This window comes from Argentina silus (genome assembly GCF_951799395.1).
Source record: "Argentina silus genome assembly, chromosome: 5".
In the NCBI taxonomy this organism is placed as follows: Eukaryota; Metazoa; Chordata; class Actinopteri; order Argentiniformes; family Argentinidae; genus Argentina; species Argentina silus.
The window spans coordinates 7,659,865-7,678,160 of record NC_139659.1 but is presented as its reverse complement, the minus strand read 5'-3'; the positions used below and the strand labels follow the sequence as shown (position 1 = coordinate 7,678,160).

The 18,296-nt window shown below is 45.4% G+C and overlaps 1 protein-coding gene across 1 annotated transcript; it reads right to left on the bottom strand.

Moving 5' to 3' along the window:
- On the bottom strand, positions 1-17,396 carry jmy (junction mediating and regulatory protein, p53 cofactor; the record flags this gene model as incomplete). The annotated part of the gene is made up of 10 exons (XM_083669931.1): positions 1-2,385; positions 2,569-3,100; positions 3,194-3,286; positions 3,435-3,521; positions 3,705-3,892; positions 4,112-4,277; positions 4,492-4,661; positions 5,998-6,148; positions 10,270-10,443; positions 16,503-17,396. The coding sequence occupies 10 exons, from the start codon at positions 17,394-17,396 to the stop codon at positions 2,078-2,080; spliced, it is 2,763 nt and encodes a 920-aa protein (XP_083526057.1). The 3' UTR covers positions 1-2,077.
- Between the last annotated feature and the right edge of the window lie 900 nt (positions 17,397-18,296).

The following is an 18,296-nucleotide window of genomic DNA, read 5'->3' as shown; positions in this document are numbered from 1 at the left end:
TTGGTTTTATTTTGAAGGGGAAAAATATAACTGGAATATATAAAGCAGTTAGGAATGTAATGATAGGAAAAGACGAGTAAATGCAAAATGCAAAAACAAAAAAGTCTTAAAAGGCAGATTTTACACAGTATGGTATTGCTTTAAAAATCTGTACTCCATGTTTTAAAATATGAAGCTTTACTCAATAAATACTTTTAAGTTCTTAAGCATGCCAATGTATTTTCAGGATTTACATTTCATTACAGTATAATACATGACAAATATTTATTTTTCAGTTTAATAATAATAATATTGCACTTATTGCCAAGTGACCAGCTCATCTTAATTTCAGACCAGTCACATGCATAAGGTCAGTCAAGAGTTATAGATCAAACTGGTGTTAGTTTGAGAGGGTAAGAACATCTAGAAATGAACATGAATAATAAATACAGGATTAGAATTTTACAAATGTATAACAAAGGTAGATTTTTAAAGAAGAAAAAAAAAAAAAGACAAAGAGCCCTAATACAATGATACATGGACATTGACTATGGGAAGTGAATAATGGAGTTGACAGAGCACATGATCAGAGAGGACAGTAAGGGTGCATCTCAACAGTCGAAAATGGCTTCCTCACCTCATTACTGATACTTTCCTTCATCTACACCAATATATTCACAACCCGCCTGTGTTTCTAGATCAGTGCAGATGAAGAGGAGGAGACGAGGAGAGGAAGCCCCTGTACTATTGAGATGCACCCGAGATATGCAGACGCTGCAAACAGTCACATGATTCAGTTTTGACCACTTGCCATGACAGCATGAAACAGGAGGTCCATATGCCACTGTTGTCATCAAACCAGTGGTTGAAGACAGACCCATAAAGACCACTAAAGACAGTGCTGAACATATTTCAATCTTTAAACTGGCCAAAAGTCTACGTGGACAGCAGTTGTACAGTCCATCTGTTACAGAGTTCATCCTTCTCCCCTCACTAGGTTGATCATCCTCAGTGCATGTTTCATTGCAGTAAACAGAGATTTTTCTATTTATTCTATTTGTCTTCAGTTTTGACACAACTCTTACATAATAAAAGACCTTTAAAATAATCAAACTACACAAACATTAAACACCTCCAGGTAAATCTGTTCTAGCGGACTTACTAGATCAGTAAAAACAAGGCGGTAAAAAAAACAACCAAAAACCCCCACTCCTTTCTAATAAAAAAAACTACCATAAAAAGAACTTAAAAGCATTTAAAAACAATTAAAACCCCCCAAAAATAACACACTTCATGATCAGATGACACATTTTGTAGAGTAGAGCTGAATACATCTGCTGGCTGTAGAGGGCAGTGGTGCCTCAAAATACAGCATTATTGACCTCTTTACTTACACAGAGAATACATGGGAAAACACAACAGGATTTTGGGTATGATTGTGTATGTGGGAACGTAAAAAAAACAAGAATTAAAAACCCTTGATTCTCTCACAGTAACAAGAAAACTCCATCACAGCAACCAACAGTATAACTCTCAAATTTGTCGGAGTCCATTCTAAGAGAGGTAACCCAGGACCTGGCCCTCCACCCATCGGGGGGACACACAGGGGGTCATTTTGCACCAGAGTGCCCAACACAGAGGAGCTATGTGTGGTGGGCATAGGAGGGGTGAGGAAGGCATCCTAGTCATAGTTATCAGCAGAACAGAGAAAAGGCTATTGGCCCATTTTACTGATAATATACAGATGTAAGATACAGTACGTATGACCTATTTTCTGACCTTCTTAACCATCAAGGATTCCTGTTGAGTTGTACCAATGTTTCTCAAGTTAGGATTCAATCCCAGGTTGAATTTTCTCCTGTCGGCCCAGGGTTAGGACCCTAGATCTCCCAGTCAGCGGAGGGATAGTCCTCGGACTGTGGTAAAATGTGTGTATCGTGTGCAAGTATGACTCCTCGAACTCAGACTCTGGGGGGAGGGAGAGGGGGAGAGGTGTGTGTGTGTGTGTGTGTGTGTGTGTGTGTGTGTGTGTGTGTGTGTGTGTGTGTGCACGTGTGAGTGTGAGTGTGTATGTGTACACAATGTATTTATGATAACCCTAGCTCTCCCAGTCAGTGCAGGGCAGGCCCTCGTCCTCTGACTCAGACTCTGGCGAGGCCTCCTTGATTCTCCTCAGAGCTTCGTGTATGCTGCGGGTCAGGGCGTCGGCGGAGTGGAGGAAGGAGCCCTTGGTATGGCGTTGCTGGGTCCGCACCTTCTTCAGCCTCACACCCTGCCGGATCTGGGCCAGGATGTTGTTGCTGTCATCATCGTCTGGGTCAGGGGCAAGGACCCGGAGCTCAGCCTTCCTCAGGTGGAAGCTGCCTCGCTTCAGAGAATTTAGCACCTCGTCCATTGGGGAACTCGCTGTGGACACAGGAATGTACAGTCAGGATCAGCAACTTTCCCTCTCTCTCCAATTCACACTGACTTTCCTAGTCTAAATCACTTTCTCCCCACCCAATCATACTCTCTGTATCCTGTCACACATGGATACTTCAGTTGATCATGTGTCTCCTCTCCTAGCTGGCCAGCTGTCTCAGTTCTCACCTCTCCTCCACTGTGATGAGTCCAGGGATGCGGTCTTCTTCAGCTTCTTCCTGGCGGTCAGCAGCTGGCTGCTGTCAAAGAAGCGGGGGGAGAAGGGGGCCAAGGGGAGCGGGGGGGACTCCGACCCCACTCTGGGCTGCCGGACAGGGCTGCAGGGGTGAGCCCGCTCCCCTGCCTCACTGGGCTGGTTCTCTGATTGGGGAGGGGGTGGGGGAGGAGGAGGGGGAGGGGGAGGAGAGAAGAGAGCTGAGAGGGGAGGTAGAGAGGAGCAGGGGGCAGAGAGAGACCCATAGCGGTAAGGTGCAGTAGAGCCCCCTGGTGGTAAAGAAACACTCTCGTGTCCACAGGCGTCAGAGGGTGGTGCGAAGAGTTCTGGAAGATCAGCTGTGTCATCTGTCTGCACGCTGGCCGCCTGAGTGTGTGGCTGCTCTGTTCTCCCAGTGGGGGTGAGAGGGGCTCCCCCTTTTCTCCTGCCGTGAGCCTGGGTCAGACGCAATCTGTTGGACTTCAGGGTCACCTGACATGGGTATCGCTGCACGGGTCCAGAAACAACAGTCACAACATGTTCACAGATCAACCGACCTAGATCCAAGTAGTGAAGCAGGAGGCTAGGTGAGGCTCTTACTTGTTTGAAGCTGCGTAGTTTGTCCAGGGTTCTCTGTCTATCCTGACTCACTCTGGCGTTGCTCTCCTCCTCCTCCTCCTCCTGCTGATGCTGCTGACACAAAGACAATATGATGAAGACCTCATTCATTACTATACATCTCAGAATGTCCAAAAAGGAAGTTATTTGTGTCGCCAACTCACAGTACAGAATTTTTGTCACAAGAGGGGGAGTATTGCATTGACAGGGACATGTAACACACCTGTTGCAGTGTGTAAGGGTAATTATGGTCCTCTTGACTACATTGGCGTTGATTAATCTTCTGGTTGTGATTGACAATACAGATTTCCTAATTCATACAAACAGACATACAGGCATTAGAGCAGACACATACAGTACATTATGACAGCTTTACTTCTATGGGACAACTTTTATGAGTTCACTCACTTCCTGACCCAACTTAACACAAGGAGAATCCATCTCAGATGAATGACAATGATGTTCTGTTGCCACAGTGTGAGTCATTGATTACCTTCTTGTTTTTGAGGTAGGCTTTCTTGGTGGTGATCCGGCCCCTCCTGGCCTCCAGCTGCCGAGTCCTCTGCTGCAGCAGGCTCAGCTCCTCCCTGAGGGGGGGCGGGGGGGCACCGGAGTCCTCGATGCCCTGCATGGCATCAGGGCTCTCATACGCATCGTAGTACACCACCTCATCCTGCCTCTCTGTGGTTGGGTGGACACAGACACACAGACACACACACAGACACACCCACGGTGAGGGGGATCACAGTCTCAAGGCTTTAATGCCAAAACATTTTCTTATGATGAAGAAACGTCTTTCTGAACATTACAGTTTAATATCGTAGAATATCTTAAAAACACAGTTTGTTTCGTTAGCCTTGGGTCGACAGATCGGTAGAGACGGTACAGCTGGACCCTCACCTGTCATCTGTCTGCGGAGGCTCTGCAGCTGTCCCGTGAGCAGCAGCTCCTCACACCTCAGCACCTCAGCCTGGATGTCATATAGCTGCAGCTGCAGCTCGTAGTACAGCTCCTCCATCTGGTCCAGACGCAGCATGGCATCCTCCCCACTCTGCAGGCTCTGCATCTGAGAGGAGAGAGGAAGACGCACAGGGCCATGATGTCGACTACGCCACAACAACAGGACCGACTGCTGGGCTCTGGCCAGTTCCACCAGGATCCTGGCTTAAGACGTGGAATGAGTTGGTTGGTTTCCTCAAAAAGGGTATTGAGTGTGGCGATGCCAGTCCACCCACTACAGAGTGAGCCAATGGGTGGAGAGCCTGTCTCGGTTTCTGTACCTCCTCTCTCAGGCTGTGCTTCCTCTGCTCCAGACAGATCTCTTTGGCCCTCATCAGCTGCAGCGTCTCCTTGGACACAGCATATTGCAGCCTCTCCATGCGATCCACTGCCGCCGCCCACGCCGCATTGCCGAACTTCTTCTGGTCTGCACGCATACGTTCATACACAGCTGGAACAAATACACACGCATGCGCACACACACACACACAAGCAAAAAGGTTAGGTTTATATACACATAGATGCGCACAAACAAATGGTAAACAGTGCACACATGTGCATCAACTAAGGTTAAACAACTGCGCGCGCACACACACACACACACACACACCCACCCACACCCACAGTGTGCAATACACACATACGCAAACAAATGCAGACAAAAGTGATTGGTCAAGAGGTGTCTGCTCTCATACACTCATAGGCACAGGAAGATATTCGCACTAAATTTAAGAATATAAAAAATAGAATATTTATTTATATTCTTAAATTTAGCTACAACAGTTAAAGTCCATACATTATTTGTTACCGAGGGCATCAGCTGATGCAAGGTTACACCGTATGTGTGTGTGTGTGTGTGTGTGTGTGTGTGTGTGTGTGTGTGTGCACGTGCGTGCGTGTGAGAGAGAGAAACAGAGAGAGAGCGAAACGACAATGAGAGTGCATGAGACGAAGCGAGAGAATACTTCCATCACCATACGTCTAATCAGTGATTAGATGGGACAGATATAATGAAAAGAGCAACTTAAATATAGCCGATTCAAGGTTACAATTGTGGCTTTTGCATGGCAGCACCCCTCACTCAAGATGCCTTCCCATGCGCCTAACATCACCAAAATAATTGTCATTTAAAAATGAAACCAGTGGTGATCAGATTGTCCAGTTAGTATTCATCACTTTTCGATTTTTCTTATTTTCTTTCTTATTTAACATAATTAATGGATTGCGTAGGTGGGATTATGTTCAGGCAACATTCGAGAAATGCGTTCCAGCTAAAGTTGACGACCCTGCGCGATTCACACTGGATTCACAGTGAATCACACTCGATTCACATACCCCCGGGGGTAGCGTACCCCACTTTGACAATAGTGGTTGTAGACAAATGGGTTTCAGGTTTACACAGCAATTGGTTGGCAAGTTTGGAGCGACAGGACAGTTGAACTTGAGATGGTTCAGGATTAAGAGAATGTCATTGGGAGAGCTTAGATAAAGCAGTAAGTTGCGTGTTAAGCATGGAGATCAAGGTCTGAGGGAGCGCTGCTTTAAGTGTCTCTAAGTGGTGCTTCGCTGTGTATGAAGTTTGATATGAATGTTACAAAAAGAACAGGTCACTGGAGACCAACAGAACAGAATAGTAAGTATTTTTTTCGAGATTGGTATTGAAAATACATGACATATTTGCCTTCATTGCATATAGTTGTATCTTTCTGTGCTTGTGTTGCAGTGGGACTATTGGTTTGTCTGTCTACTGGTCATATTTGTGTTCCCTGTAGCCACAGCAGCAGTACCTTTCTGTGCTCGTGCTGTGGTCTCGAAGAACTTGACAGTGAGGTCCTGTATGGAGAGCACAGCGGCGTGAGCCTTCCTCTGCCACTCCTCATCCTCCCTCCTCAGGCTCTCCACACGGCGAGGGCCCAGGCGCTCCGTCTCCAAGGAGATCTGATGGGTCACAAGGTCAAATCAAGTCAATATTAAATATCCCAGAGTGATGACAGTAAAGATACAATAAAATAAAAAACAGCCAAATCAACTGTTGACACAAACGCATTCCTTCCGTAAAACTCAAACTACGACACTGATTACTGTTTGAAAGGTCCATTAATGAATCAACCATGTAAGCTGATCCTTGTCTCTGAAGTCACCAAGTCTCTCAGGAAGTACTTCACCTGCCCTGTGTAATACCTGTGAGAAACAGCAGGTGGCGGTGTAGTGATGAGGGACATGCCTGGGCATGTGTATGCATATGACAGTCACAATAACCCTATGTCCAACTGTATCTTTGACCTGTAGAACACAACAGAAAGCTCCAGAGTCAAGACTCCAGCAGCTCCAATTTCTGCAGTTGACTTGGGAAAGGTCTGAAGACTACTGTGGTCTTTGTTGCAAACAAGCCCCTTGATCGGCCTTGATGAATCATGATACGCTTGTAAGGACAGCAGAAGAATATTCTGAGTGTTTTCTGAGAGCCACACCTCTGGAGCAGCTGGAACAAAATGTACAGAGTAGCCAAGCTCCATACGAGTTAATATCTTAATGTAAAACAGATGTCTGTAGGCGCTCACACACAAACAGTGCATAGAGAGAATGCGCAAAAGCAATCGACAAGAAAGCCTCATGAGACCTAATTTCAACAGATTGTTTGCTGAGTGCGAGTATGAGTGTGTATGCAGGAGAGGAAAGGAGTTTGAGGGAGTCCGGAGAAAGTTAGACGTGACCTCACTGCTTAGGTATCTCTTCAAAAAGAGGGGATACCGGCTCTCTACAGGAAACTATAACGGTTTGAAAGAGTGTTCCCCAATAAGAGACACACATCCTGCTTTGCAATAATGGAAACAGCTGTATAATGACGTTCATCGTTTGTAACCAAGAAGTTAACATGCAAATAAATGTAGGAGTGTAATAAATGAAACGCGTCTCTAAATCAATTTGCTCTGGACTGATTAAATGGTATGATATTACCTTGGTATATTTGTTCAATTAAAACATATAATAATACGAATGTAAATATGTGTACGTATGCGATGATGTCACACAGCCTTTGTATCATCCGAGCCTAGTGAGTCAGCCACCTGGTAAGCCCCACCCCCCACCCCCCTCTCAGCTGTCACTTCCTGGTGACACCACATCTCAGACACCCTATCCATGACCTAATCCCTGGCTGATGAATAATACACCACTGCCTCTACAGGAGCACACTACACCACCATTCACCTCTACTAACCTCCGCTGCAGCAAGAGAGGGAGAGAGGAGGAGCAGGAGAGAGACCCTGGTGTCTGTCTTCTCTTGACACTCTCTAAGCAACAGCTGGTGACAAAAAACAGAGGCGTCCGAAGCACACAGAAATAGAAGTGAGGTCTATTCCCAGGGTCATGGCCTGAGATAACCACAGACAAATCCCTGTCCTGGCTCTTATCTGACTGCTTTAAACAGCCATCTCTCACCTCTGTGAGTGGGGCTCTCACCCACACACTGATTCAGCCAGTTCAGCACTTATTTTGAAGGAGGCTTGAGATAGTTAATTAGGTCCGGTTAGTATAGAAATGTCCACCTGATCTGAGTCAATCTTTAGTGCCTGCAGAATAACAGCAAAAAATAAGAGAGCTGACCAAAGTGATGAAAATGTCTGCTAATGTCCTGTAACACAATCATTAACCGTCAAATGTCAAACCTTATCTCTGCTGCTGTGGCAGGGCTCCATATCTCTGGGAAAGATGAAGAGGAGCCAATGACTAACCACAACACACCAGCTCCACTCCCTACCCTCAAAATGTGAAGAGAGGATCCCAATATCATTCTAGTCATTCATTCACTTTAATATTTGTGTTGAATGAAAACCCTGTGAAACAAATGATCTAATTCCTAGGGGAGGACTAGCCACTCCAAGCACGTGTGATAATGGATGTGGAACTGTAACTGGGGTTCATGTTGTGCTGTACCTAGCCTACGGTACATACCACCCACATGTTACTGAAACCACATCACTTATTCATACATGCCCTCTAACCCCTCAGGTAACAGGACACCCACACTGCACTGCTTCGACACGCGATAGGGCCATCCCACAATGCTCCATTCATCCTATACCAGCTTCCCTTTGTCCCCGACACTCATTCATTTGATTGTTCATTCATCTAGTCATCTATTGTCTCATTCACCTGTTCTATTTGGCATGTGCTCAGGGGGGCTTATTTGTCAGGTGGGGTGAAAGGTTCAGATTGTTGTCGATAGGAATTTGCAATGCAGACAGGGCGCTGTCAATAATCATATAGGTCTACAGCCTTACTGGCATTTTTCATTACTTACATCCTCTTTTCCTCTAGAGAGGAGGTGGCTTGCTTTACAACTTCCACTACAGCCTCAGGTGTTTGTGTGTGTGTATTCACACTTGCAGATGAGGTAAGAAGAGGCTGTAACTTTAGCAGGTAGACTACACCTCCAAACCTCCTCTGGAGCATTGACAGTAGCCTACTCTCCACAGGTGAGCCGTTTCTCACATCACCTCGTCTCACTCGCAACAATTCACATCAAACAGGATACAAATCATATGTAAATACAGCATCCTCCCTCTCCTCCTCCCCCTCTCTTTCTGCCACTGAGACTCTGCCAGCTGCACACAGTGCTGTATGTACTTCAGTGCCAGCCTCCTAATTCAGCAGTTCGGGAGAAATCAACAGCCCAGTCTGGATATCGCGTCTATTTGCATACAGCTTTGTTTTCAGCCGTTGGTTTTCCCTCAGGGGAACAGGTGGTTGAGCTGGAAAAGATGGCTATCAAACGGAACTCAAACTCCCAGGGATCCACTTAGTCCATTCTATCACAGGGCTGAGGAATTTTTTAATGTTGAAGATGTCACCGTCTCCTCCAGTAAACCGTTTCAAAGTGCCCTACATAAGGGAAACCTATGTTTCAACTTCATACTGTAGTGGGGTTTTACAATACAATACACACAGGAATAGCCAGCATGAGGACTTTATCTCACATTTGGATCGGAGGCAGGCTTACTGAAGCACATCATTGCTACAGGTTTTGGACATCTGGCAGGCTTTTCTAGAGGAAAGCAGATCTGTGGAGCAGGTTTACAACAGTGGCAGGATTACCAGGCAAGCACAGATCTCTACTGCACGTTTCACAGTGCTGGCAGGAGAACTAAACGAGCCCAGACTCCAGCAGCTCATAGCAGTAGCATGAATTCACCCTAGACACTGTCCAAGGTCAGTTTGGCATTTTCCACCCCAATGGTTATGATTGGGATTAGGGGAAGGTAATCTGATCCTAGACCTGTGCTTTAGGGCAACTTTTACCCAGAACCTAATAATGCTGCATTGTGTTCGGAGAAGACTCCCTTCTACACACGGCCATCTGTGAGGGTGACCAGCGCTGCAGACAAGCATGCTGGGTAAGGAATGTGGTGTGGAGAAAAGCAAACATGGGGAAATCTCCCCTGCCGCCGCGACAGAGGCCAGAGCCTCACGAAAGACTTACTGACATTACACACAAACCTCAATTTCAGCAAACACAAAGGCATGCACACGTATTCTGTGTCAAAGGATGGTATGGTACAATAAGTATGAATACAGCAAAGGAATACACATTTTCAAGCCTCAACAGAAGCCATAGCAGACCAGTAGGATGGAGGGAATGGGGAGGCGAGCGTGCCAAAACTGCAAAATCAGAGTGGTTTAGTGGCTGCTGTAATAATACTTATGCTGTTTGTTAAGCCTCTCTGGGTGGGGGGAAAGCCTCTCGGGCTGATCCCCTGCTCCGTTTGGCCCTCCTCAGCCCCCAGACACAGACTACTACTGGACCATCTCCACAGCCCAGCTAGCTTCAGAGGCTCATGTCATTAGTGGAGAGGATTGCTCTGAGCAGCCCCACAGTGGGCATTAGAGTGTATGCTGTCAAAGGACTTAGTCTAGGCCCACCCCTCGCCCTAACCTTGGGTTCAGTCACAGACAGCCGTACCTTATCTTACCTTTAACCCAAAGACACAGAAGACTTGTTGAACCCATACACCCATCACAGCAGACCAGTTAGAGGTGTGTGTGTGTGTGTGTGTTACCTTGATCTGCTGTCTGCGGAGCATGGCCAGCTCTCTCATGTCTCTGAAAGGCTGCAGTAGGTAGTGGTAGAGCTGAGTGGTGGCCTCCAGTAGCTCTCCGTAGGCCTCATCCTCCTCTGGGTAAACCTGCAGCAGCTCCACCATGCTGTCCATGGCCCGGTGCCTCTCCAGGAGCTGGACAGACACACACACACACAGACAGACACACGGATAAGTTCAAATCATCAAGTATGTGTTTGTCAACTCATGGAAAAATAAATCACAACCGACACAATATAGGTGACAAGAGTCAGACAGAGGAAGGTATTTTTCAAGTTGATGATGGGGCAAGGAAATATGACAGAAAAAAGCCCAGAAGACTATGTTAGAGGCTATAGTCACAATCCATACTTGACTAGAGTATCACATTCTATGCAGTGTGGTGAGACTAGTGGTTTTTATTCACTGGAGAAACTAGATGCGTGGTGGTCCCAGCCAAGCCCATTTCATAATGGTTGACTAAACAAAGAGCTCTTTCAGCGGCTAGATCCACAAAAAAAAAGTTTAATTTACCAAAAGTTACAGTACTGGTAAAATGAGATGGAGTGTGTGTGTGTGGCCATATAAAATTCATTCTCTCAATCTTTTACAGAGAAAATGCATTACCTCCAACTGCTGCTGATGGAGAACATATGTGTAGGACACACAAGTCTATCATTGTTTCCAAGATAACACTATCAAATCAGCCATTGTCCACACCTCTCAAGAACCACTTGCTCCAATTCATAGAGTACAATAATTCCCCCTCAGTTCTCCCTAGGATAACATTGAATGGGTAAATGCATCACCATCCAATCGTGCTCCTAAGCAGTGAATAAATGTGCTGCTCTTCTCTGTTCTGCAGTGAAAGCCATAGATATGAATAGGGCCTCTTATGTTAACCCTAGCTAGGCTTTTCCATAGCCCTCCACTCTGGGGACCAGGGCAGACACTGCTCGATTCAGCTCAGACACTGCTCCCGCTGTTTACCTTGGCCCAGTATCTCCCTGGTAACCGCAGGCCAACCCTGCACCGACTCTCGACCCCTGCAGCTGCTGTGAGTAACCGGGAAACCCCTTAGCAGAGGGGGCTGGATGGGAGTTTGGCCTGATGTGTACAGAACTAGAGAGCTGTCGTCAAGCCATTTCAAATCTCCTCCTTAATTTATTTAAAATGGAGTTGCACTCGATTTAGTTTGCCTGGTATAATGGAAATAATAGAATAGTCCCAAAAGTACAAACTCAAAGCCCATGCACACATCAAATACTTCACAGAGGCCTATGCCTATGTTCTACCTCTGACAAATGTGCTTAATGTCCTCCAGTGGTGAGGTGCAACTTGAAAACATGGAAAATAGTGGCTGTAGTGACATCATTTCCCTTTGACCTCGGACCTGCTGTGGTTCAATGCAGGGGGAGGTTTTGGGTAATTGCTGCCCAAATGTCCCTGATTGGCTGGGAACGAGTAGCAACAAACTTCTGATTGGATGAATCAGGGAATACTGACCACCATTGTCTGGCCATACAGTGCATTCGGAAAGTATTCAGACCCCTTCACTTTTTCCGCATTATGTTATGTTACAGCCTTATTCTAAAATGGCTTAAATATTTTTTTTCCCCTCATCAATCTACACACAATACCCCATAATGAGAAACCGAAATAAATAAATAAATATATATTAGAATAAAAAAAATAAAGATAAAAAAAAGAATTTACATAAGGCTTCATCCTTTACTCAGTACTTTGTTGAAGCACCTTTGGCAACGATTACTGCCTCGAGTCTTCTTGGGTATGACACGACAAGCTTGGCACATCTGTATTTGGGGAGTTTCTCCCATTCTTCTCTGCAGGTCCTCTCAAGCTCTGTCAGGTTGAATGGGGAGCGTCGCTGCACAGTTATTTTCAGTCTGAGGTCCTGAGCGCTCTGGAGCAGGTTTTCATCAAGGATCTCTCTGTACTTTGCTCCGTTCATCTTTCCCTCGATGCTGACTAGTCCCCCAGTCCCTGCCGCTGAAAAACATCTCCACAGCCTGATGCTGCCACCACCGTGCTTCACCATAGGGATGGTATTGACCAGGTAACGAGTGGTGCCTGGTTTCCTCCAGACGTGACGCTTGGCATTCAAGCCAAAGAGTTCAATCTTGGTTTCATCAGACCAGAGAATCTTGTTTCTCATGGTCTGAGAGTCCTTACGGTGACTTTTGGCGATGAACAATGGAAACAGGATGCACTTCAGCTCAATTTCGAGTGTCATAGCAAAGGGTCTGAATACTTATGTAAATGTGATCCGTTTTTTATTTTTAATAAATTTGCCAACATTTCTAAAAACCTGTTTTCGCTTTGTCATTATGGGGTATTGTGTGTAGATTGATGTGGAAAACAATTTATTTAATCCATTTTAGAATAAGGCTGTCACATAACAAAATGTGGAAAAAGTTAAGGGGTCTGAATACTTTCTGAATGCACTGTATGTCTTTTGTCAGAGGGGTAAACTGACAAAGCACAGGACATGAGTGAGCAATTAGAGGACAATCCTAACAACAGTTAGCCGTTAACCTGGGAGGACATACCCGCTCTAGGCCTATCATCAAGCCTAACTCATACAGTTTGAAAGTGTTAAAGCTTCCGTGAGTACTTTTCTCTTTGCCTGTAATGCCAGTTTGTCTGGCAGGAAACACACCCTCCCTTTGAGAGCACACATCACTTGAAAGTCAGCTGTGAGCTATTTATGAGCTACATAAAATGAGACTGTCATTGCAAAATGAGTTGATATGATGAAAAGAGCAGCAATCCCTCCCACAGAGCAATAGATTTAGGGGGGAAAAACATGTGACTAAATTGTGTGTGTGTGTGTGTGTGTCTAAATGTCAAATGATGTACCTGAGTGAGACCTTGCATACAATTCTCATCAACTGAAACAAGGCCCGATGTAAGCCTCACTATAAGCGCCCTATCATGTATGAAGGACTGGTGTACCCCTGCAGGTCCGGCCTGCACACAAACCTTCCATGACCTTTGACCCAATTGCGTGCACAGGGGCAGGTGGCCCTGTGTGTGTCAGCTAATTTCAGCTAATCCCGAGGCTGTGATGAGATGCTATTGCCCAATGCCTAACTAACCATGACTCTCTCTCTCTCTCTCTCTCTCTCTCTCTCTGTGGAGAGAGAGAGGGTGTGAGAGAGAGAGCCCTATGGACCAGTAGGGACACACAGAGATGATTAAACCCTTTAAGAAATATAGGCCAGACTTGCTCTGACACATTGCAGGCAAGAGGCTCAGACAGACCCACAGCAACTAGGTCTCGGGTTTATAGGCAAGCCACTCATGTGTAAAACACGGAGACGAAGTCTAGCGTTTACTTACAGTACTATAAACAGCCAGACAGTGAAACACCATACAGTTAAAAGACAGGTGGAAGTGGCCTGGAGTGGTCCAGTGGTCTAGCACCACGGCCTACAGATCACACATATGTCCATGTTGGCATGGGTTCGAATCCGGCCCATGCCCTGCTGACATACCCTCTCTTCCTTACTTTCCTGTCTTTCTCTACTGTCTCTATCCAATGAAAACTGAAAAATACGAGTCTGACAGCCACACTCCAAAAAATAACCTTAAAAAAAAAGACATGTGAATGAAATTGTGTCTTGGGCTACACAGAAATGATAGACTAAGGAGAGCCATAGAAGAGGGCTGAATATAAAGAAAAGACTAGGCAGTAGGTTTGACGGAAACTCAGTTTTAATTACATGCCTAGTAGACTTTTACTGACTGGGAGTTTCCATCTTACCTTTAACTCTTTCTATGCCACACAAAAGCACAGCACATATGCATTCTACTTTCAGACCCTTCTTTCTGAGAAAATATAATCTAGAACATGAACGTAGATTTTGTCTAATTTCAATAGCATTGATATGAGGCATTATCAGTAAACCAAGGGAAAGTATTTGGCAACCATTAAATTAATTTGCTCCTCACTGTCCCCAGAACCAGACTGCGCACTGTGGGTGACAAAACTTTCTCATCTGCTGCTCCTCCCCTGTGGAATTCTCTCCCCCAATATGTCAAAGCAGCTGACAGTATTGACTCTTTTAAGACCTTGCTAAAAACTTGCTCAGGCAAGCTTCTAATGTATAGGGCTGTATGTTATGCATGTTCTGTGTTCTATGTTTTTTATTTTTCATATTGTTGACATGTAAAGTGCTCTGAGTCCATGAGAAAGCGCTATTTAAATTGAACATATTATTATTATTATTATTATTATTATTATTGTTGTTATTAAACTAATTTCCCTTAAATTAGAATTCAGTCATTGTTTATGCCTTATCAGTTTAGTAATTACATTCAGATTAGGCCAATCAGTTAACTAGAGTAACTATAGGCCTATGACATAAGGGTCATGTAGGGTCATGTATATTTTTGCCAAGTACTTAGACTATTCTATTTGCCATTGTTATCAAGGCATAGGGCTGGGGTTTGTTGTGATAAGGATGCACTCAAACACTGATTCTCTGAGATTCTCCAGCTGTTTCTGTGGTATTCACACAATCAGCCTCGAGGCCTGGCTTGGGAACATCTGCCACTCTGTCAACAGACATCACTTCATGCCATGACTGAGGTTCAGAGTTCTGATTATGAACATTCTGCCGTGACATTCTTAACACCCACAGGCATACAGTCAGAGCCATTGTGTGTCCTCAGTTGCTGCTTTCCTTGTCCCTTCACCAACCCACACTAACACACAATGGCCTTCCCCCCCAGTCTCCCCCCCCTTCTCTGTGTGTGCTTTTTTTGGTTTAGCATTAGGTGTGGTGCCTTGTGCCTGTCTGGTCTCAAAGACCAACAGCTACATCACTGACCCAAGTCCTTCTCCTTCTTCAAAATGTACACCTCACAGTATACAAACACACACCTCCTATACCCACCTCACTTTCTCTGAAAACTGTCAAACAAGGTATTACCCTACTTGTTTGTACAAGCTGCAGTATGAAAAACAGCGAGCTGTCATCTTGGTCTAGACACAAGGAAGTGCCCACGCTTGACAGTCAAACAAGGTCACCATGGCAACAAGCACATGCAAGATGTAATAGGCTACATTATTATCATTAGAATTTACAAGATACAAGTAGGATACAAGTCAATTAATTCTAGATTTCAAATGTTTATAAATGTGATATTACAGAGAACAATGTGGAATGAATGCAATAATCTTTGTCATGAAGTGTGGGGCTAAGCGTGCAAAAATATTGTGAGCAGAAGCAATATACCTTGTTTTTCTGAACAGAATTGTGAATAAAATACTCTCTTTCACACTGGTTAGGGCCTGGCCTGGCCCTGCACAGGCAGCTGTTTTGTGGTTTGTGACTCAAACAGAGAGATGAAACGACAGAGATAAAGGGAACATTTAAGAAAGAGAGAGGGAGGGAGGGAGATACTGAGAAATAGCAGTAATTGCTACTTGACACCTCACTCCACCCTATATGCTCAAAAACATTCAACAGTATGATGGGCCCTAGCACCTAGTAGTAAGGAAAGTTGCCATCATTTGTTCATCATTTGTTGCTGGGAGTTTTGGTGCAAATGTGACACCCATTAACATTCTAATGTCAAATAACTTGCAGAACTTCATCTATGGCTCTAATGAACCCCCATCCCGACTCCTGTGTCGCTGTAACCACTGACTCTCTTCCTTTACTGAGCCAACTGGAGTGTCAGGGCCAGCCCAGACCAGATCATATTACAGGCCTGTGAATGTGTAGCAACAGATGGCAGCTCAGAGGCTTAGGGAAACAAAGGGAAAGGTAGAGATGAGAGAGGACCATGTGGTCGAGTGCTCCCGACATGGCATGCACTTTGGACCTTATCAGCCTATGGTCTGGGCTCAAAGTGTAGCCCGCATGTGAACTGAAGCCTGACCGAAAACAAGAGTGGTCAAAATGTTGCAAGTACCAAGATATTCCCCTTTCCTTACAGAGGCACTTTCTAACTTGTGTAAATGAAGGTTGTAGGCTAGGCTAGATTCTCGAAAAACCACTAATTAGGGTGAGTGAAAATACCCAAGGACTGTGAGCTGCAGTGCACCAACTACCCTGCATTAGGATTCACAGAGCCTAAAATCAATACTGTGTCATGTAGTTTCTGGGGGCCAGTTGAAAACAATGTTAAACTCTTTACTGTAGTTCTAAATAAGTGCTGCAAACCACAATCATTTAGTTTACCTCTTGGAGACGTTTCTTGGCCCTCTGTAGAGCATCCTCGTATCCTTTCTGTCTCAACTCGCTCAAACTCTCGTAGTACTCTTCTGTGTCGTCGCTCTCGGTGAACAGCACTTGGGAAAGAATCTTCCATCCGCAGGTGTCGAGGGCATGACCTAAGTATACCTGTAGCTGGTAACACAAAGCATCAGTCTCCCGTTGCGAGACCTCTGGAGCCCCAAAAACCACCGTCCACACGCCGGACTGTTCCTCGGGGAAGGGAGGTAGACAGGGCTCCAGGTCAGAATTTACAGCGCATAGCTGGAGATGGGCTGCCCTTACGTCCTGGAAGGAGAATAGCCCGGCCCAGCTGAAGTCCTCTCGGCTGCTACTGTCCTCCTCTGGGTCGCCATCATCCGGGGAGCGAGGCGCCCCAGGGACATCTACTGGTTCCAAGATCTCAATGTCCGTAATCTTGACGGACACGATGTCCCACGACGCCAGTGTTTTACGAACATTTTCAGCTGGCCTTGAAGTACCCACCACGAGCGTTCTCTCTCCAGTGGGACTCTTTGTTACGGTTTTTACCTTAGGGCTAACGTTAGATCCAACTTTACCCGTGGCGTATATTTCATCTTTTCTTTTGGTAGGACTTCTGAGGGAAGTTTTATTATGTTTGTCTGCCTCGAGCGCTAACGTGACGGGGGATGCCAGGTCGCATTCGGCCGCCTCCAAGAGCGAATCCCGAAACGCGGTTCGTTTCTGTACGGTTCTGTTGTGGCATGTTATGGCGAACTTTCCCTCAATCTCGTTCCATGCGACGATGAAAACAAATTTGTGCCTTTCCTTTTCGTCGAAAACATTCGGTCGAACGGCCACCCAGTCAGATTCTACAGAATCCTCCATCGTGAATGACATCTCATCCAGCCAGTAAAAAACGGAGCTAGCTATCTTACCAAAATATCCAGTGCCAGTCGGTCCAACGGTGAGGCTAAAAGACTATCAAGCCAAGAAGATTAAAGTGAAAACCAAAGGCTTGCTAACAAGCTTTGTTCACAATGTTGACAGTTGTATGAGCAGGTTTTCTTCAATTCAGACATTGGGTTCAAGTTAATCTGTTAAATTACTCGCCTACATCCATATTAACATAACAATCATGAAAAACGAAAAGGTCGCTTTCGTTCGGTAGCTATTTGAACTTGGCAGGTATGTCATTTCTCCACCTGCTTCGCTCACCTGCCTGATACATACGCTGCCTGGCTCCCTTTGTGCGTTTACAGACAATGCAGACTCGCGGTTCCCATCGTCACGTGTGAAGATCTGTTTACAAGCAGTAAAAAGGTTGAGAGGACTGCGTGCTGTCAAATCCGGGGGAGGGCTTTAATGAAACCCCCCTTCAGAAAATATTCAAGCCGTTTAGATTCTTCGATTCTCGTTATGTCTTCGAAATAACGACAGGCAGAATTGCTACCGTGTCAGTCCCTTTATTCCTTTCGATGTGTTGTGTTGTTGTTGACAGTGTTCGAGGCTGACCATCTTTTCCTTTTCTAAGGTTCAACACAACTGCGAAGTGTTGTTTCTGACGTAGTTTTTCTGGAGAAGCGTAAACATCTGCACGTGGGACACGCAGCGGACGTGGTGACGCAATGGGGCCATACAAAATTAAAGGGGATGTTTCCCCAAAATCAATTTTCATGTGTACTTCTAGTCAATCCACCATACATACCGTAGCGTCTCGAACTACCATCATTTCGCGTGCAGATGCATCATAGCTATCGAAACGTAAGGTCTGTGTTTACTTCCTAAAAAAAGTCTCAT